At 66.8% G+C, this 19,798-nt stretch overlaps 2 protein-coding genes across 2 annotated transcripts in view; both read left to right on the top strand.

Annotated features, from left to right (window-relative positions):
- The first annotated feature begins 1,908 nt into the window (after positions 1 to 1,908).
- Positions 1,909 to 19,798, top strand: part of Col6a1 (collagen type VI alpha 1 chain) — a 30,051-nt gene continuing 12,161 nt past the window's right edge. The window contains 20 exon segments of the mRNA XM_070030874.1: positions 1,909 to 2,097; positions 3,304 to 3,433; positions 9,165 to 9,365; positions 9,826 to 9,984; positions 10,689 to 10,818; positions 10,925 to 10,945; positions 11,118 to 11,138; positions 11,672 to 11,716; positions 12,403 to 12,456; positions 12,807 to 12,851; positions 12,965 to 12,991; positions 14,447 to 14,473; positions 14,553 to 14,585; positions 14,587 to 14,598; positions 14,841 to 14,894; positions 15,019 to 15,081; positions 15,924 to 15,986; positions 16,067 to 16,120; positions 16,209 to 16,244; positions 16,884 to 16,946. Coding sequence (XP_069886975.1) covers positions 2,001 to 2,097; positions 3,304 to 3,433; positions 9,165 to 9,365; positions 9,826 to 9,984; positions 10,689 to 10,818; positions 10,925 to 10,945; positions 11,118 to 11,138; positions 11,672 to 11,716; positions 12,403 to 12,456; positions 12,807 to 12,851; positions 12,965 to 12,991; positions 14,447 to 14,473; positions 14,553 to 14,585; positions 14,587 to 14,598; positions 14,841 to 14,894; positions 15,019 to 15,081; positions 15,924 to 15,986; positions 16,067 to 16,120; positions 16,209 to 16,244; positions 16,884 to 16,946 — 1,335 coding nt within the window. The 5' untranslated portion in view covers positions 1,909 to 2,000.
- LOC138832634 (protein rtoA-like) lies at positions 18,225 to 19,489 on the top strand. Its single transcript, XM_070030911.1, has 5 exons — positions 18,225 to 18,302; positions 18,528 to 18,648; positions 18,706 to 18,851; positions 18,971 to 19,097; positions 19,203 to 19,489. The coding sequence occupies exons 1-5, from the start codon at positions 18,225 to 18,227 to the stop codon at positions 19,487 to 19,489; spliced, it is 759 nt and encodes a 252-aa protein (XP_069887012.1).

Below are 19,798 nucleotides of genomic sequence, written 5' to 3' on the forward strand. Positions count from 1 at the left end.
CCCTCTGAGTGCTGCCATGGCCAGGGCCTCCTGTCTGCCAGGCAGAGCCGTGAAGGGCAGCTCCTGCATGGAGGGGCAGGCCAGTGCCCAGACAGCCGCCCACAGGAGCGAGGCTCCAGCGGGCCAGGCCACGCATCTGCTGTGCCCCTTCAGGCCCGTTAGCCCACCGCAGCTGGAGTTGAGCGAGCTCCTGCTCAGACCCACCAGACTCACGGCCAGACAGCAGGTTCACGTGCAGGTTGACAGTCTCCACTTGGGACCCGCGCCCAACCCTCCGCCAGCGTGGAGTCTCCTGAGGAAGCAGGGTCTCTGTCCACACAGCATGGGGTCTGCACCGGGAGCTCACCTCCAAGACCCTGCAGGCGGGACGGAGCTAGCCCCGGGGTCCAGGCCCGCGCCGCCGCCTCCCGCCGGCCCTGCCTGCCCCGAATGAAGCTCCTGGGCCACAGCCAGAGAAGCCCCGGATCTGGGATGGCCTTTCCCTGCCTCAGCCTCTCCCTGAGCCCAGGGGCCAGCTCCAGGCAGGCAGGCCCAACCATCCACCACGCTTCTCATCCTCAGGCCGAAGTGAGCAGGGAAGACTCTCCCACACCAACCCCAGCCCCACACCAACCCAGCCCCACACTGCCCCCATCCAGAAGGAAAAGGACAGAAATGGAGAGGGGGAAGGAGGGGAGGAAGAGGAGGAGAAGAAAGAGCAATGTGAGTAGAGGGAGAGGAGGAGGAGGAGGAGAAGCTGGTCCTGGGCCGCAGGGGGCGCTGTCGCTCCACAGAAGGAGCTGATCAAAACCATCTCGGTCTCCCCGGGACACCGCCAGGCCCACCCCTCCTGGGGAGCTGGGGAGCGTGGGGGCTCTGGAGGTCTTCGTCGAAGGTCTCCTGACTACTCACATACTCGTGGTCAGTCACACTCTGCACATTTTCATCCTGAGAGACATTTGGCCTGGTAGGAAGCAAGCATCAGTTCCAATGTTCTTCTAGAACCTCGGGGTGGGGTTAGGCCTGCGTTCCATGGGGCCCCGACCCGGGGCACGGCCTGCACCCACACGCTCAGAAGCTCACATGGACACGTACTCACAATGTACACGTGTTCTCCTACACACAACACAGCCACTCACACGTGATTCCCACACACACAGCAGACACACGTACACTGCCTGACCCACTGACAGCCCACACAGGCGCTTTCATTTGCTCACACGGCCACACACCACACATTCACGCACATGCACACTCACACGCCCACTCCCCAACACACACACTGCTCCCAAGGCAGACATGAGCCCTGTCACACCTGGTCACACATGGTCCCAGATGCACACGTACACCCACACAGCTGTACAGACACACTCAGCATGACACACACACAGGCGATCTGCGCACAAGCCCTTACACACATCAGCACACACAAACGCTGTCACAACATGCATGCACTTGTGTCACATACATTGACACATCCGCTCAGACACGCTCTTACACACATCCTCGCTCACACATCTGTGCAGTTGCTGACATTGTTTCCTCATGGTAAAAACACAAATATCTTTTGCAAGGCGTTCTTAGCTACGCTAAGTGAGAGGTCCCCGAAAATGAGTGAGCGCCAGGGCCCGGCCGGCACTGTCTGCAGCTGTGCGCCCGGCCCTCGCTCCACAGGGCTGGCCCTGGGAGGCCCGACGTGGTTCGTGGAACCGGGGTCTGTGTGTCCTCCACACGCTGCTCCGCGGTCTGTGGAGCGAGCCTGTGGCTCAGGCCTGCAGGGCGCACAGCGCGGTGGGAAAGGGCCTTTGCTTTCAGAAGGTTCTGGAGGCCGGAGGTAGTGACTCACCCGGCCTGCTGGCCCCTCCCCTCCGGGCCCCGCCTCCCCCTCTCCCTCCCACCCACCCTCCCTGGTCCCGCACCCGCCCTGGGCTGTAACCACCACCGCGGAGAGGGCTTCTCACTCTGTGTCCCCGGCCGTCCCGACCCCGCTCTCGGTGTGCTGACCCCAGGCCCGAGGCACCATGAGGCCCGGCCTTGCGCTGCTGTCCCTGCTGCTGCAGGCCGGCTGGACAGCCGCCCAGGACGATGTGGGGACCGCAAAGCCCATCGCCTTCCAAGGTGAGTGGGGAGAGGCCGGGGCCCTGGAACCCCTGCGGGGGGCTGAGGAGCCCCAGCCTGGCCTCCACTCCCCCTCAGCTCCCCTGGGCTGGCCCTGGGCACCGCCAGCCTCCCCTTCCTCGGCGGGGTGGGGGTGAGGGGAGCCCCTCTCTGCTCTCTGCAGAGGGCTGCGCAGAGCGGCGGGGCTGGGAGGCCTGGCGCACCAGGTCCAAGGCAGGGCTCCGGGGGCTCCAAACCCAACGGGGCCACGTCCACAGCAGCCTTGTGCAGCTGCTCCCAGAGCCCCTGCCCTTCAGAGGCCAGCCAGGCCTCCGAGCTCCAGGCAGGGGACCCTCAGGGGGACACCTTACCTTCTGCGGGAGAGGGGGACTTCACAGTGGGGAGGGGGACACGGGAGCACTCCACGGTGGGGAGGAAGGACATGGGAGCACCCCACGGTGGGGAGCAGAACATGGGAGCACCCCATGGTGGGGAGCAGAACATGGGAGCACTCCACGGTGGGGAGGGGGACACGGGAGCACCCCGCGGTGGGGAGGGGGGACACGGGAGCACTCCACGGTGGGGAGGAAGGACATGGGAGCACCCCACGGTGGGGAGCAGAACATGGGAGCACCCCATGGTGGGGAGCAGAACATGGGAGCACCCCATGGTGGGGAGGGAGGACACGAGAGCACCCCACGGTGGGGAGGGGGGACACGGGAGCACCCCACGGTGGGGAGGGGGGACACGGGAGCACTCCACGGTGGGGAGGGAGGACACGGGAGCACTCCGCGGTGGGGAGGGAGGACATGGGAGCACTCCGCGGTGGGGAGGACATGGGAGCACTCCGCAGTGGGGAGGGAGGACATGGGAGCACTCCACGGTGGGGAGGGAGGACATGGGAGCACTCCGCGGTGGGGAGGACATGGGAGCACTCCATGGTGGGGAGGGGGACACAGGAGCACTCCATGGTGGGGAGGGGGGACACGGGAGCACCCCGCGGTGGGGAGGGGGGACACGGGAGCACTCCGTGGTGGGGAGGGAGGACACGGGAGCACTCCGCGGTGGGGAGGGAGGACACGGGAGCACCCCGCGGTGGGGAGGGGGGACACGGGAGCACTCCGCGGTGGGGAGGGGGGACACGGGAGCACTCCACAGGTGGGTGGCTGCAGTCGACCTGTGCCCAGGAGGGCAGTGTGTGGCTCATGGACGTCCCCCTCGGCTCAGACTGCCCTGTGGACCTGTTCTTTGTGCTGGACACCTCTGAGAGCGTGGCCCTGAGGCTGAAGCCCTACGGCGCCCTGGTGGACAAGGTCAAGGCCTTCACCAAGCGCTTCATCGACAACCTGAGAGACAGGTAGGGGTGCACAGGGCCTGTCCCACATCTCCTGAGCCCAGCTGGTCCGCAGGCAGGGTGGGGCAGCCGCCCCGTGACCCGCCACCCGTACACCCAGCATCTACCAGCTCGAGGGGCGAGGCTGGGCGTGAGGTCAGTGCCACAGTGCGCCTCACGACTCGGAGGACCAAGGGCACCATGCTGAGTGTGACGCCACCACAGACAGACAGTCACAGCCCCACAGAGAGACAGATGGGCAGTCACAGCCCCCAGACAGACAGTCAAAGCCCCACAGACAGACGGAGAGTCACAGCCCCCCAGACATACAAACGGAGAGTCACAGCCCCACAGACAGACAGTCAAAGCCCCCCCAGACAGGCAGATGGTCACAGCCCCCCAGACAGACAGAGAGTCACAGCCCCCCCCCAGACAGACAGACAGACAGTCACAGCCCCACAGACAGACAGACAGTCACAGCCCCCCCCCGACAGACAGACAGTCACAGCCCCCCCCCAGACAGACAGAGGGTCACAGCCTTCCCCAGACAGACGGACAGTCACAGCCCCACAGACAGACAGGCAGTCACAGCCCCCCCAGACAGACAGACAGACAGTCACAGCCCCACAGACAGACAGAGGGTCACAGCCTTCCCCAGACAGACAGACGGGCAGTCACAGCCCCACAGACAGACAGACAGTCACAGCCCCCCCAGACAGACAGACAGACAGTCACAGCCCCACAGACAGACAGTCAAAGCCCCCCCAGACAGGCAGATGGTCACAGCCCCCCAGACAGACAGAGAGTCACAGCCCCCCCAGACAGACAGACAGACAGTCACAGCCCCACAGACAGACAGACAGTCACAGCCCCACAGACAGACAGACAGTCACAGCCCCACAGACAGACAGGCAGTCACAGCCCCCCCAGACAGACAGACAGACAGTCACAGCCCCCCAGACAGACAGACAGTCACAGCCCCACAGACAGACGGACAGTCACAGCCCCACAGACAGATGGACAGTCAAAGCCCCCCAGACAGACAGTCACAGCCCCACAGACAGACAGACAGACAGACAGGCAGGCAGTCACAGCCCCACAGACAGATGGACAGTCACAGCCCCCAGACAGACAGACAGACAGGCAGTCACAGCCCCCAGACAGACAGGCAGTCACAGCCCCCCCCCCAGACAGACAGACAGACACACAGGCAATCACAGCCCCACAGACAGAAAGACAGACAGGCAGTCACAGCCCCACAGACAGATGGACAGTCACAGCCCCCCAGACAGACAGACAGTCACAGCCCCCCAGCCAGACAGATGGGCAGTCACAGCCCCCCAGACAGACGGGCAGTCACAGCCCCCAGACAGATGGACAGTCACAGCCCCCCAGACAGACGGGCAGTCACAGCCCCCCAGACAGACGGGCAGTCACAGCCCCCCAGACAGATGGGCAGTCACAGCCCCCCAGACAGACGGGCAGTCACAGCCCCCAGACAGATGGACAGTCACAGACCCCCAGACAGACAGGCAGTCACAGCCCCCAGACAGACAGATGGACAGTCACAGCCCCCCAGACAGACGGGCAGTCACAGCCCCCCAGACAGACAGACGGGCAGTCACAGCCCCCCAAGCAGGCAGGGTTTGGAGCGCTAGCGGGGCTTGCAGCTCTGCCGGGACCCAGGGCCTTCGGTGTCCGGCTGAGCCCCATGGGTGCACTCAGCCTGGAACCAGCCCTCCTTCCAGCAGCCCAGCCCCTCCTGTGGCCCACCCTGCTCCTGTTGACCACCCTACCAGGGCCCAGGGCCCACGGACATGCCAGACCGTGGGCTGTTCACTCCCACTACCAACCCAGGGGCTTTACAGACTGCAGACTTGAACACAGTAGAATGCCGGGTCCATGGGAGCGAGGAGGGAGCACGCTGGGAGGAGGAGGGGAGCACGCTGGGAGGGAGGAGGGGAGCACGCTGGGAGGAGGAGGGGAGCACGCTGGGAGGAGGAGGGGAGCACGCTGGGAGGAGGAGGGGAGCACGCTGGGAGGAGGAGGGGAGCACGCTGGGAGGAGGAGGGGAGCACGCTGGGAGGAGGAGGGGAGCACGCTGGGAGGGAGGAGGGGAGCATGCTGGGAGGAGGAGGGGAGCACGCTGGGAGGGAGGAGGGGAGCACGCTGGGAGGAGGAGGGGAGCACGCTGGGAGGAGGAGGGGAGCACGCTGGGAGGAGGAGGGGAGCACGCTGGGAGGAGGAGGGGAGCACGCTGGGAGGAGGAGGGGAGCACGCTGGGAGGAGGAGGGGAGCACGCTGGGAGGGAGGAGGGGAGCACGCTGGGAGGAGGAGGGGAGCACGCTGGGAGGAGGAGGGGAGCACGCTGGGAGGAGGAGGGGAGCATGCTGGGAGGAGGAGGGGAGCACGCTGGGAGGAGGAGGGGAGCATGCTGGGAGGAGGAGGGGAGCACGCTGGGAGGAGGAGGGGAGCATGCTGGGAGGGAGGAGGGGAGCATGCTGGGAGGAGGGGAGCATGCTGGGAGGAGGAGGGGAGCATGCTGGGAGGGAGGAGGGGAGCATGCTGGGAGGAGGAGGGGAGCACGCTGGGAGGGAGGAGGGGAGCATGCTGGGAGGGAGGAGGGGAGCACGCTGGGAGGAGGAGGGGAGCACGCTGGGAGGAGGAGGGGAGCACGCTGGGAGGAGGAGGGGAGCATGCTGGGAGGAGGAGGGGAGCACGCTGGGAGGAGGAGGGGAGCATGCTGGGAGGAGGAGGGGAGCACGCTGGGAGGAGGAGGGGAGCATGCTGGGAGGGAGGAGGGGAGCATGCTGGGAGGAGGGGAGCATGCTGGGAGGAGGAGGGGAGCATGCTGGGAGGGAGGAGGGGAGCATGCTGGGAGGAGGAGGGGAGCACGCTGGGAGGGAGGAGGGGAGCACGCTGGGAGGGAGGAGGGGAGCACGCTGGGAGGAGGAGGGGAGCACGCTGGGAGGAGGAGGGGAGCACGCTGGGAGGAGGAGGGGAGCACGCTGGGAGGAGGAGGGGAGCACGCTGGGAGGAGGAGGGGTCCCACTGCGGCCCTCACGCGAGGTCCTGCGTCTCCCTAAGAGGTCCCCAGGCCCTGCCGGGAGCCAGTGGCTCATACCTATAATCCTTGCTACTCAGGGGCTGAGATGTGAGGATTGTGGTTCAGAGCCATCCTGAGCAGGAAAGTTGGTGAGACTCTGATCTCCAATAAACCTAGGCAGGAAAAAAGAAGGCTGAAAATGGAGCTGTGGCTCAAGTGGTAGAGCGCTAGCCTTGAGCAAAAGAAGCTCAGGGACAGCTCCCAGGCCCAGAGTTCAAGCCCCAGTACTGGTTAAAAAGGGTAGGCCACCCAGAGTCCAGAGCACCCCAAAGTCCAGAGCACCCCAGTGTCCAGAATACCCCAGAGTCCAGAACACCCAGAATCCAGAGCACCCCAGAGTCCAGGACACCCCAGAATCCAGGACACCCCAGAGTCCAGAGCACCCAGAGTGCAGAGCACCCCAGAGTCCAGGACACCCCAGAGTCCAGAGCACCCCAGAGTCCAGAGCACCCCAGAGTCCAGAACACCCTAGAGTCCACAGCACCCAGAGTCCAGAGCACCCCAGAGTCCAGGACACCCCAGAGTCCAGAACACCCCAGAGTCCAGGCCATCCCAGAGTATAGGACACTCCAGAGTCCAGAGCACCCCAGAGTCCAGAGCATCCCAGAGTCCAGGACACCCCAGAGTCCAGGACACCCCAGAGTCCAGGACACCCCAGAGTCCAGGACACCCCAGAGACCAGAGCACCTCAGAGACCAGAGCACCCCAGAGTCCAGGACACCCCAGAGTCCAGAACACCCCAGAGTCCAGAGCACCCCAGAGTCCAGAGCACCCCAGAGTCCAGGACACCCCAGAGTCCAGAGCACCCCAGAGTCCAGAGCACCCCAGAGTCCAGAACACCCTAGAGTCCACAGCACCCAGAGTCCAGAGCACCCCAGAGTCCAGGACACCCCAGAGTCCAGAACACCCCAGAGTCCAGGCCATCCCAGAGTGTAGGACACTCCAGAGTCCAGAGCACCCCAGAGTCCAGAGCATCCCAGAGTCCAGGACACCCCAGAGTCCAGGACACCCCAGAGTCCAGGACACCCCAGAGTCCAGGACACCCCAGAGACCAGAGCACCTCAGAGACCAGAGCACCCCAGAGTCCAGGACACCCCAGAGTCCAGAACACCCCAGAGTCCAGAGCACCCCAGAGTCCAGAACACCCCAGAGTCCAGGACACCCAGAGTCCAGGACACCCCAGAGTCCAGGACACCCCAGAGTCCAGAGCACCCCAGAGTCCAGGACACCCCAGAGTCCAGAGCACCCCAGAGTCCAGGACACCCCAGAGTCCAGAGCACCCCAGAATCCAGAGCACCCCAGAGTCCAGGATACCCCAGAATCCAGAGCACCCCAGAGTCCAGAGCACCCCAGAGTCCAGGATACCCCAGAGTCCAGAGCACCCCAGGGTCCAGGATACCCCAGAGTCCAGAGCACCCCAGGGTCCAGGATACCCCAGAGTCCAGAGCACCCCAGGGTCCAGAGCACCCCAGAGTCCAGAGCACCCCAGGGTCCAGGATACCCCAGAGTCCAGAGCACCCCAGGGTCCAGAGCACCCCAGAGTCCAGAGCACTCCAGGGTCCAGGCCATCCCAGAGTGCAGGACACCCCAGAGACCAGAGCACCTCAGAGACCAGAGCACCCCAGAGTCCAGAGCACCCCAGGGTCCAGGCCATCCCAGAGTGCAGGACACCCCAGAGACCAGAGCACCTCAGAGACCAGAGCACCCCAGAGTGCAAAGTAACCTTGGAGAACCCTGGGGCTGGGGCAGAGCTACGCAGATCACACCAGAGACCCTGGGTGCCATCAACTGCTTCCACCTGCCTCTGCCCTCCGTGGCAGGGTCGGGGGCTCCAGCCGGGGTCATGACACACACGTGGCCGTGGCTCTACCCTCCATGGCAGGGTTGGGGGCTCCAGCCGGGGTCATGGCAGGCATGTGGCCGTGGCTCTACCCTCCATGGCAGGGTTGGGGGCTCCAGCCGGGGTCATGGCAGGCACGTGGCCGTGGCTCTACCCTCCATGGCAGGGTTGGGGGCTCCAGCCGGGGTCATGGCAGGCACGTGGCCGTGGCTCTGCCCTCCGTACCAGGGTCAGGGGCTCCAGCCGGGGTCATGGCAGGCACGTGGCCATGGCTCTGCCCTCCGTGGCAGGGTCAGGGGCTCCAGCCGGGGTCATGGCAGGCACGTGGCCATGGCTCTGACCTCCGTGGCAGGGTTGGGGGCTCCAGCCGGGGTCATGGCAGGCACGTGGCCATGGCTCTGCCCTCCGTAGCAGGGTCGGGGGCTCTAGCCAGGGTCATGACACACACGTGGCCGTGGCTCTGCCCTCCGTGGCAGGGTCAGGGGCTCCAGCCGGGGTCATGGCACGCACGTGGCTTTGGCGCTACACCTGTGCTCTCAAGAGATCCCAGGCACCCATGCCGATGTGCCAGGCTGCTCCTGACACCCACCTGCAGCTTCCGGGCAGAGACCACCTTTCTCAGCCTTGTCCAGGGCTGGGCCATCTGCCACCCGGGAGATGGGGACACACAGGACCTTAAGGAGGACAGTGCGCATCCCCTACACCCCACTCCTGCTGCCCACAGGGCCCCTGTGGCCTCACTCTCCGGCCCGCTGCCTTCGGGCCTCGGGTCTACTGCCCAGCTCCCCAGCACGCTGCTTTGGCTGCAGGTACTACCGGTGCGACCGCAGCCTGGTGTGGAACGCAGGGGCCCTGCACTACAGCGACGAGGTGGAGATCATCCGTGGGCTCACACGCATGCCCGGCGGCCAGGACGAGCTCAAGGCCAGCGTGGACGCCATCACGTACTTCGGCAAGGGCACCTACACGGACTGCGCCATCAAGAAGGGGCTGGAGGAGCTGCTCATCGGGTGAGTGGCCATGGCGGGCCAGCTGGGGGCCACTGGGGTCCCTCTGGGCCCTGGGCTTCCGGGCAGCAGGTGATGGCTGGAGAGTCAGAGTCCTGTCCCGGTGAGGGTGTCATGCTAGATCATGGGCCATGGCCGGAGCCCCGGGGCCTCCCCCTGCCCCTTCCACCCGTGCATCAGACACTGTCCCCAAGACCAGTGACCCCAGCATCGCTACACCACTGTGGCCAACCTCTGCAGAGACACAGATGAAAAGATAGAGAGGCAGAGACAGAGACAGAACCCCAAGAGAGAACACAGAGATGGAGAGAGATTATCAGGGTGCTCAGGGAAACGCTCTGGTTCCAAGCAGCTGACAGAAGGGCGTCCTCAGAGCCAGTCAGCGGCCCTCCCGGGCCTCCCTGCCTCCCGCTGGGCGGGGCTCCCAGACGTGGGGAGGGGTCTCACACCAGCCGCCCCCCAGGGGCTCCCACCTGAAGGAGAACAAGTACCTGATCGTGGTGACCGACGGACACCCCCTGGAGGGCTACAAGGAGCCCTGCGGGGGCCTGGAGGATGCAGTGAATGAAGCCAAGCACCTGGGCGTCAAGGTCTTCTCCGTGGCCATCACACCGACCACCTTGTAAGACTTCACACCCTCCTAGGCACCTAGAACGGGAGGAGGGGGACAGGGGGAGAGGGGAGGGGGGCCACCCCGTCCCCAGTCCTCATCCCCCATCCCCCACCCCCCACTATCCCCTACCCCCAGCCCCCTCCCATTCCCCACTCCCAGGCCCCCTCCCATCCCCCTGTCCCCTCCCCAGCCCCCCTCCCATCCCCTATCCCCCACTTTCCCCATTCCCAGCCCCCTCCCATCCCCCGCCCCCAGCCCCCTCCCATCCCCTGCCCCCGTCCCCCCAGCCCCCTCCCATCCCCAGCCCCAGCCCCCCTCCCATCTCCTACCCCCCCCACTGTCCCCGCCCCCAGCCCCCCTCCCATCCCACGCCCCCAGCCCCCCTCCCATCCCCTACCCCCCACTGTCCCCACCCCCAGCCCCCCTCCCATCACCCCCAGCCCCCTCCCATCCCCCGCCCCCAGCCCCCTCCCATCCCCCACCCCCGAGCCCCTCAGGGCTCCAGGGGTCCCTGTCCCCAGCCTGGGGGCTCACAATGTCCGTTTCCAGGCTTGCTGCCCACTAGGGCCCTGGTACTGGACGGTCCCAGGCCCCTCCCAGTAAGGCACCGGGTGTCTGCTGGCCCTGGGACCCCCGGCCCAGCCCTGCCTTGGCGTGGGCCCTGTTGGGGGCCACAGGGACCCAGCTCGCCCCCTCTTCCTGCCCACACCCCAGGAGCCACGCCTGAGCATCATCGCCACCGACCACACCTACCGGCGTAACTTCACGGCAGCAGACTGGGGGCAGAGTCGTGGGGCCGAGGAGGTCATCACCCAGACCATCGACACGATCGTGGACATGATCGTGAGTGCCCCAGGCCACGCCCGGGCAGGGAGGGAGGGGACGGGAGGGCAGGGGAGGCCGCCGGGTGGGCTACCAGCGGTAACCCATTTGTTCTGTTCTATTTCAGAAAAACAATGTGGAGCAAGTGGTAAGACCCCCCCCCCCCCGCTGCCCGGCCAGGGTGCCGGTCCACAGGGCCAGAACTCCTGGGTGGGGCGTGTGCCCGGACGCACGCGTGTGCTGAACGCTCGCGTGTGGCTGGACACCGGTCTCCACTGCTGACTTTCTGACCTGTCTCCTGCCCTCCTTCCTCTCCACAGTGCTGCTCCTTCGAGTGCCAGGTCAGTGTGGCCTCCCCAGCTCAGCGCGCCCCGTGTGGAGGCTGGGGGGGTCTGGGCTGACGCCCCGTGTGGAGGCTGGGGGGTCTGGGCTGACGCCCCGTGTGGAGGCTGGGGGGGTCTGGGCTGACGCCCCGTGTGGAGGCCGGGGGGGTCTGGGCTGACGCCCCGTGTGGTGGCTGGGGGGGTCTGGGCTGACGCCCCGTGTGGAGGCTGGGGGGGGGTCTGGGCTGACGCCCCGTGTGGAGGCTGGGGGGGGTCTGGGCTGACGCCCCGTGTGGAGGCCGGGGGGGTCTGGGCTGACGCCCCGTGTGGAGGCTGGGGGGTCTGGGCTGACGCCCCGTGTGGAGGCTGGGGGGGGGTCTGGGCTGACACCCCGTGTGGAGGCTGGGGGGGTCTGGGCTGACGCCCCGTGTGGAGGCTGGGGGGGTCTGGGCTGACGCCCCGTGTGGAGGCCGGGGGGTCTGGGCTGACGCCCCGTGTGGAGGCCGGGGGGGGGGGTCCAGGGCTCATGGCCCCGCGTGTCTGTCTTGCAGCCTGCCAGAGGACCTCCAGGGCCCCGAGGTGACCCTGGGTATGAGGTGAGTGGCCGGTCCCACCATGCTCCTGTGCCGTGGAAGCGCCTGGAACACAGCTTCCACCAAGCAGCTTGTGCTACCAGCAGAGGCTGGACAGGTCCCTGAGTCCAGGGAGAGAGTCCAGATAGTGCCACACTGGTGTGGGCACCCGCCTGGCCCCTGGAAAGGCCCTCTGGAAGGATCCGGAAGTGGATGAGGCCTGGCCTTCCGGAAGGATCCGGAAGTGGATGAAGTGGGGCTTGCGGGTCCTGAGCAGTAAAAGCAGTCTGTATCTCCACTCTGAAGGCTACTCAGGAGCGTGGGCTTGCTGGTTCCTCAGAGTGGTCAGATCCCAGAGGGACTTTCCGTGAGTGAGGCCGAGCCTGAGTACTGATAGAGCCTGGGACGTGGCAGAGCCGGCACCCCTCAACCCCCAAAACGGGGGAGGAGATTGGGCCTGGGTCCTGCCTGGGGGGCCAGCCCCGGAGGCCGAGGCCTGGGTCCAGCCCGGGAGGCCGAGGCTGAGGTCTACTGAAGGTCTCTGGGCTCCCAGAGCTGAGATCAGGCCGTGATGGGGCCCAGGGGGACTTGGGGACAGGATGAACTTTTCCCAAAGACCCTGTGTGCACAAGCTAGCCCCCTCCACCACTCCCCCCCCCCGCTTTCTGGAAAGAGTCTGCACCACCCCGACCAGCTATACTGTCCCCCAGGGTGAGCGAGGAAAGCCAGGTCTCCCTGGAGAGAAAGGAGAAGCTGGAGAACCGGTGAGTAGCGGAAGTGGAGAAGCCGCAGTGGGAGACTCGGGAGAGCTTAGAGGACAGGCAGCGGTCTGGGGCCGCCCGTGGACAGCACGGAGGGCAGGCCCCAGGGGCAGGCCAGCGGACTCCCAGGACCTCCGCTTGACCCCTGGCCCCCCTCCCCCCCGACCTCCCCCCTCCCAGGGTACCTAGCTCATCCCCCCCGCCTCCCCCAGGCTCTCCGGGCCTTCCCCAGCTCACTGTGACCCTGGGGACCCTCAGAGCCCTGGGGCCCCGCTGGGCAGGCCCTGGCCGCAGAGTGGGCCGGGCCAGCTGTCCGGTGTCTGGGTGTCTGACTGTCTCCTCCTCTCTTCCAGGGACGGCCTGGGGACCTAGGACCCGTCGGGTACCAGGGGATGAAGGTGCGTGTGGGGCCCCCGCCGCGCCTCCCTGGGGCCCAGCAGACCCGGCCCGGTTTGTGCCCGTGGGACCCTGCACAGCCACGACCCTTCTTCCCCTTCTGTCTGCTTTTCAGGGAGAAAAGGGAAGCCGCGGGGAGAAGGTGAGCAGGACCTGGCTTCCGGACATTTCCCTCTGGGCACTGAGCCGAGAGCGAGCACAAGAGCCGTGCAGGGAGATGCTCCATGCCAGCTCCCCATGGGTCCTGGCAGCAGGCCCCGCCCCCTCCCCCACCCCACCCCACCCCCCGCCCCCTCCCCCACCCCACCCCACCCCCCCGCCCCCTCCCCCCACCCCACCCCACCCCCCCCCGCCCCCTCCCCCCACCCCACCCCACCCCCCCGCCCCCTCCCCCCACCCCACCCCACCCCCCCACCCCCTCCCCCCACCCCCTGCCCCCTCCCCCTCACCCACCCCACCCCCTGCCCCCTCCCCCTCACCCCACCCCACCCCCTGCCCCCTCCCCCCACCCCACCCTACCCCCCCGCCCCCTCCCCCCACCCCACCCCACCCCCCGCCCCCTCCCCCACCCCACCCCACCCCCCCCGCCCCCTCCCCCCACCCCACCCCACCCCCCCACCCCACCCCACCCCCCCCATCCCCTCCCCCTCACCCCACCCCACCCCACCCCCCCGCCCCCTCCCCCCACCCCACCCCACCCCCTGCCCCCTCCCCCCACCCCCTGCCCCCTCCCCCTCACCCCACCCCACCCCCTGCCCCCTCCCCCCACCCCACCCTACCCCCCCGCCCCCTCCCCCCACCCCACCCCACCCCCCCACCCCACCCCACCCCCCCATCCCCTCCCCCTCACCCCACCCCCACCCCACCCCCCCGCCCCCTCCCCCCACCCCACCCCACCCCCTGCCCCCTCCCCCCACCCCCCCACCCCCTCCCCCTCACCCCACCCCACCCCCCGACCCCTCCCCCCACCCCACCCCACCCCCCCGCCCCCTCCCCCTCACCCCACCCCACCCCACCCCACCCCCTGCCCCCTCCCCCCACCCCCTGCCCCCTCCCCCTCACCCCACCCCACCCCCTGCCCCCTCCCCCCACCCCACCCTACCCCCCCGCCCCCCTCCCCCCACCCCACCCCACCCCCCCACCCCACCCCACCCCCCCATCCCCTCCCCCTCACCCCACCCCACCCCACCCCCCCGCCCCCTCCCCCCACCCCACCCCACCCCCCCCGCCCCCTCCCCCCACCCCCCCACCCCCCTGCCCCCCTCCCCCCCACCCCCCACCCTACCCCCCCCGCCCCCTCCCCCCCACCCCACCCCCACCCCCCCCGCCCCCCTCCCCCCCCCACCCCCACCCCCACCCCCCCCCCGCCCCCTCCCCCCCCACCCCACCCCCCCCCGCCCCCTCCCCCTCACCCCACCCCACCCCCTGCCACCATCTCAGGGGGGCCTGGGTCAGCAGGGCCTGGGGGCAGCGCCTGTCACTCACCGGCCCCCCCCTCCGCTCCTGAGCCCCACACTGGCAGGCTCCCTGGACGTGGGGCAGGTCCCTGCCCCCACCTGCTGGGCAGGGCCCTCCTCACACCCCTTTGTCTCCACAGGGCTCCAGGGGTCCCAAGGGCTACAAGGTGAGTGGGCCTCAGCGGCCGCGCCCGTGGCCAGCAGCACCGTCTGTCCTTCCTCTGACGCTTTGTTTCTGGCCCCCAGGGCGAGAAGGGCAAGCGTGGCATCGACGGGGTGGGACGGCATGAAGGTGAGCCCGGGATGGAGAAGGGGTGGCGGGCGCGTGCTCGCCAGGGGCGCGCAGGTGGGGGGCGACTGGGGGTGACTCGGAGCTCCCGCCATGCCGTGAGTCCCAGGCTGACCGTCACCCTAGACAGAGGGCTTCCCGGGAGGGGGCGTGGATGGGCAGGGCCCAGAGTCCTGGCTGCTGACCCCCGTTCCCCCCGCCCCCGGGGCGCCCCTGCCCGCGTCAGCCTTGGCTTTCCTCCTCAGGGGGAGACGGGGTACCCAGGCCTGCCCGGCTGCAAGGGCTCACCCGGATTTGACGTAAGTCACTCAGCCCCCGTCCCCGACGCCTGGCAGCCACGGCGTGCTGGCCAGGCACACGACTCCTGACGGGCACATCGGCGTGACCCACTGTGACCACGGTGGCCGTGGGTCTTCCCACCAGGGCATTCAAGGACCCCCTGGCCCTAAGGGTGACGCCGGTTCCTTCGGACTGAAAGGAGAAAAGGTGAGGGGCCCGGGGCCGCTGGGCCGGGCATTGTCATCCTCAGGGACAGGCATCCTGCCGCCGCGGCTCTGCCAGCCGAGCCCCAGGGGTAAGTGACGCTGGTGGACATGTGGACAGTCAGAGCCGCAGCAGGACGGACAGGCCTGGAGCACTGGTGTGCCCCCAGCGGTACAGCCCTGCCCCGCCCCCCCCCGAATCTGTGCGAAATTTGAGGGTAAGCAAGACGCTGGTGGGAGGAAGGCAAAGCAGAGGGCGGTGGGGTTTGTTTCCGTTTATTTTGTGTGTGCCAGTCCTGGGGCTCGAACCCCGGGCCTGGGCGCTGTCCCTGAGCTTCTTTCCCACAAGGCTTTACCACTTGAGCCACAATTCCCCTTCTACCTTTTTTTGTGGTTCATTGGAGATAAGAGTCTCACAGGTTTTCCTGCCCAGGTTAGCTTTGAACCGTGATCCTCAGATCTCAGCCTCCTGAGTAGCAGGATGCCAGGCGTGAGCCAGCAGCGCCCGGCCACAGGACAGCTTTTAAGTCCCACCTAGGGTTGAGTTTCAGTTGCATTTCTCTGAGGATTCTGGTGAAGACAGGAGGTGCAAGGGAGGTGAGGGAGAGTCGGGGGCCCCCGCCCCGTGTTCCAAGGAAGACGCCAGCCACAGGTCACCCCGGCCCAGGCTGGAGTGCGGCAGGCGGGGCGGGTGGTTTGGGGACTGGAGCATGCAAATGGTGGTGTGCAGCCACAGGTGGGTCCCCGGGGCCCTTGGAGACCAGGGGCTTCGTGGGCCTAGCTGTGGGGAGCGGGGCAGGCCTGAGGTTACCCCCAGGGAGCACGCGTGCCCGCTCATCCTGCCAGGGGGAAGCCGGAGCAGACGGGGAAGCTGGAAGACCCGGAAACTCGGGGCCACCGGGAGACGAGGTGAGACGGGGCAAGGTGTCCCGGGGTGCCGGGGCCCGGAACCAAAGACCCGACCGGTCACCCTGCCCTTCCTCCCCCAGGGCGAACCCGGAGAGCCCGGGCCCCCCGGAGAGAAAGGAGAGGCCGGCGACGAGGTGAGCCCCCGCCAGCCTCCACCTCACTCCCAAGGCGGGGCGCGTGCTGCCGTGCACACTAACGCGGCGTCTGCTCCTCCCTTTCCAGGGCAACGCTGGTCCCGACGGCGCCCCGGGAGAGCGGGTGAGTGGTGGGCGGCAGCCTGCCCCGGACCGCTCGCCAGGGCCACCCTGACCCCACAGGTCTATTCCTGATGGGCCCCTGGCCCGCAGGCCCACTCCTGACTGGACCCCACAGGCCCACTCCTGACTGGACACCACAGGCCCACTCCTGACTGGACACCACAGGCCCACTCCTGACTGGACCCCACAGGCCCACTCCTGACTGGACACCACAGGCCCACTCCTGACTGGACACCACAGGCCCACTCCTGACTGGACCCCGCAGGTCCACTCCTGACTGGACCCCGCAGGCCCACTCCTGACTGGACCCCGCAGGCCCACTCCTGACTGGACCCCGCAGGCCCACTCCTGACTGGACCCCGCAGGCCCACTCCTGACAGTGCCTGGGCCTCGCACAGCCAGGTGGTCCGACACCAGCAGGGAAGGCAGACACCAGCCTTTGGAATGATTGTCACCCTGTGGTTCTGCCCTGGCCTCAAATCCTCAGTCAGTGGAGGCTGTGGATCGAGGGAGGCTGGCCTCTGAAATGATGCGGCTTGGAAGGCCAGCCCAGGCTGCCACTGGGTGGAGGCTGTGAGCGGCCCAGGCTGGGGTAAACCCCAAAGTGGCGTCTGCTTCTTACCTACCCATCTCCACACAGGGCGGCCCTGGAGAGAGAGGACCTCGGGGGACACCGGGCATGCGGGGGCCACGGGGAGAGCCGGTGAGTCCCAGCCTGAGGCTAGACCCTGACCAGCCCTGCGGGGGTCAGGACAGGTCAGGGGTCAGATCCCAGGGTCATATAGCCCTGAGGGGGACAGGACAGGTCAGGGGTCAGATCCCAGGTCACACAGCCCTGCGGGGGACAGGACAGGTCAGGGGTCAGATCTCAGGGTCACACAGCCCTGCAGGGACAGGACAGGTCAGGGGTCAGATCCCAGGTCACACAGCCCTGCGGGGGACAGGACAGGTGAGGGATTAGATCCCAGGTCACACAGCCCTGCGGGGGTGGACCAGGGGTCAGATCCCAGGTCACACAGCCCTGCGGGGACAGGACAGGTGAGGGATTAGATCCCAGGTCACACAGCCCTGCGGGGGTGGACCAGGGGTCAGATCCCAGGTCACAGCCCTGCGGGGACAGGACAGGTCAGGGGTCAGAACCCAGGGTCACACAGCCCTGCAGGGACAGGACAGGTCAGGGGTCAGATCCCACGGTCACACAGCCCTGCGGGGACAGGACAGGTCAGGGGTCAGATCCCAGGTCACACAGCCCTGTGGGGACAGGACAGGTGAGGGATTAGATCCCAGGTCACACAGCCCTGCGGGGGTGGACCAGGGGTCAGATCCCAGGTCACAGCCCTGCGGGGACAGGACAGGTCAGGGGTCAGAACCCAGGGTCACACAGCCCTGCAGGGACAGGACAGGTCAGGGGTCAGATCCCACGGTCACACAGAGTTCAGCTCTCTGCTTCCCTCTGCTTGTGGACCATGCAGCCCTGTCTGCACAACCCTGCCCACCCCCACCTGGCAGCCTGCTTCCCGAACCCAGGGATCTGAATAGAAGCAGCCAGGGGTCCTGGGAGGCTCACACCTCCATTTCCCCTTTCCTGGGAGAAACAACCCCCAAAATGTCACCCACAGGGGTGAATTGTCTGAGGCCAAAATGTCCCCCACAGGGGTGACGTGTCTGAGGCCAAAATGTCCCCCACAGGGGTGACGTGTCTGAGGCCACAGCATCTATGCCAACTTTTATCAAGCAGCTCTGTTCTCAAGCTTCGCCCACAGGCCACCACGAGCACAGGATCTAGATTACAGGCATGCCCGCAGGCCACCATGAGCACAGGATCTAGATCCCAGGGACGCCCACAGGCCACCACGAGCACAGGATCTAGATCCCAGGGACACCCGCAGGCCACCACGAGCACAGGATCTAGATCCCAGGCCACGCCCACAGGCCACCATGAGCACAGGATCTAGATCCCAGGCCACGCCCACAGGCCACCATGAGCACAGGATCTAGATCCCAGGGACGCCCACAGGCCACCACGAGCACAGGATCTAGATCCCAGGGACGCCCACAGGCCACCACGAGCACAGGATCTAGATTACAGGCCTCACCCACAGGCCACCATGAGCACAGGATCTAGATCACAGGGACACCCACAGGCCACCACGAGCACAGGATCTAGATTACAGGCATGCCCGCAGGCCACCATGAGCACAGGATCTAGATCACAGGGTCTAGATCCCAGGGACACCCACGAGTCACCATGAGTACAGGATCTAGATCCCACGGATGCCCGCAGGCCACCACGAGCACAGGATCTAGATCCCAGGAACACCTGCAGGCCACCTCGAGCACAGGATCTAGATCACAGGATCTAGATTCCAGGGACGCCCGCAGGCCACCACGAGCACAGGATCTAGATCCCAGGCCACGCCCACAGGCCACCATGAGGGCACAGGATCTAGATCCCAGGCCACGCCCACAGGCCACCACGAGCACAGGATCTAGATCCCAGGGACACCCGCAGGCCACCACGAGCACAGGATCTAGATCCCAGGGACGCCCACAGGCCACCACGAGCACAGGGTCTAGATCCCAGGGACGCCCACAGGCCACCATGAGGGCACAGGATCTAGATCCCAGGCCACGCCCACAGGCCACCACGAGCACAGGATCTAGATTACAGGCATGCCCGCAGGCCACCATGAGCACAGGATCTAGATCACAGGGTCTAGATCCCAGGGACACCCACGAGTCACCATGAGTACAGGATCTAGATCCCACGGATGCCCGCAGGCCACCACGAGCACAGGATCTAGATCCCAGGAACACCTGCAGGCCACCTCGAGCACAGGATCTAGATCACAGGATCTAGATTCCAGGGACGCCCGCAGGCCACCACGAGCACAGGATCTAGATCCCAGGCCACGCCCACAGGCCACCATGAGGGCACAGGATCTAGATCCCAGGCCACGCCCACAGGCCACCACGAGCACAGGATCTAGATCCCAGGGACACCCGCAGGCCACCACGAGCACAGGATCTAGATCCCAGGGACGCCCACAGGCCACCACGAGCACAGGGTCTAGATCCCAGGGACGCCCACAGGCCACCATGAGGGCACAGGATCTAGATCCCAGGCCACGCCCACAGGCCACCACGAGCACAGGATCTAGATCACAGGGATGCCTGCAGGCCACCACGAGCACAGGATCTAGATCCCAGGCCACACACACATGCCACCACGAGCACAGGATCTAGATCCCAGGGATGCCTGCAGGCCACCACGAGCACAGGATCTAAGCTGGCCTGACAGGGCCCCTCACTTCACACTTCAGGCCTCTCTAAATCACAGCCATTCCCGACCACTACATGAAATCTGCGGACAGCCTCACGTTCTTATTTGGAAGAATTTCTTTGTTTCAGTTTCAAGAGTGAAAATGTCAGATTAAAACTCCAAATGGGGGACAGGCCAGAGATGGTTTGACCAAGGCGTCTCACCCTGGAGCCCTGGAGAACAGAGGTGGTCACACAATGGCCACACCAGAGACCTCTTTCCTGGCAAACACA

The sequence above is a fragment of the Dipodomys merriami genome, unplaced genomic scaffold (assembly GCF_024711535.1).
Source record: "Dipodomys merriami isolate MVZ:Mamm:240054 unplaced genomic scaffold, mDipMer1.0.p SCAF_2, whole genome shotgun sequence".
Taxonomy (NCBI): Eukaryota; Metazoa; Chordata; class Mammalia; order Rodentia; family Heteromyidae; genus Dipodomys; species Dipodomys merriami.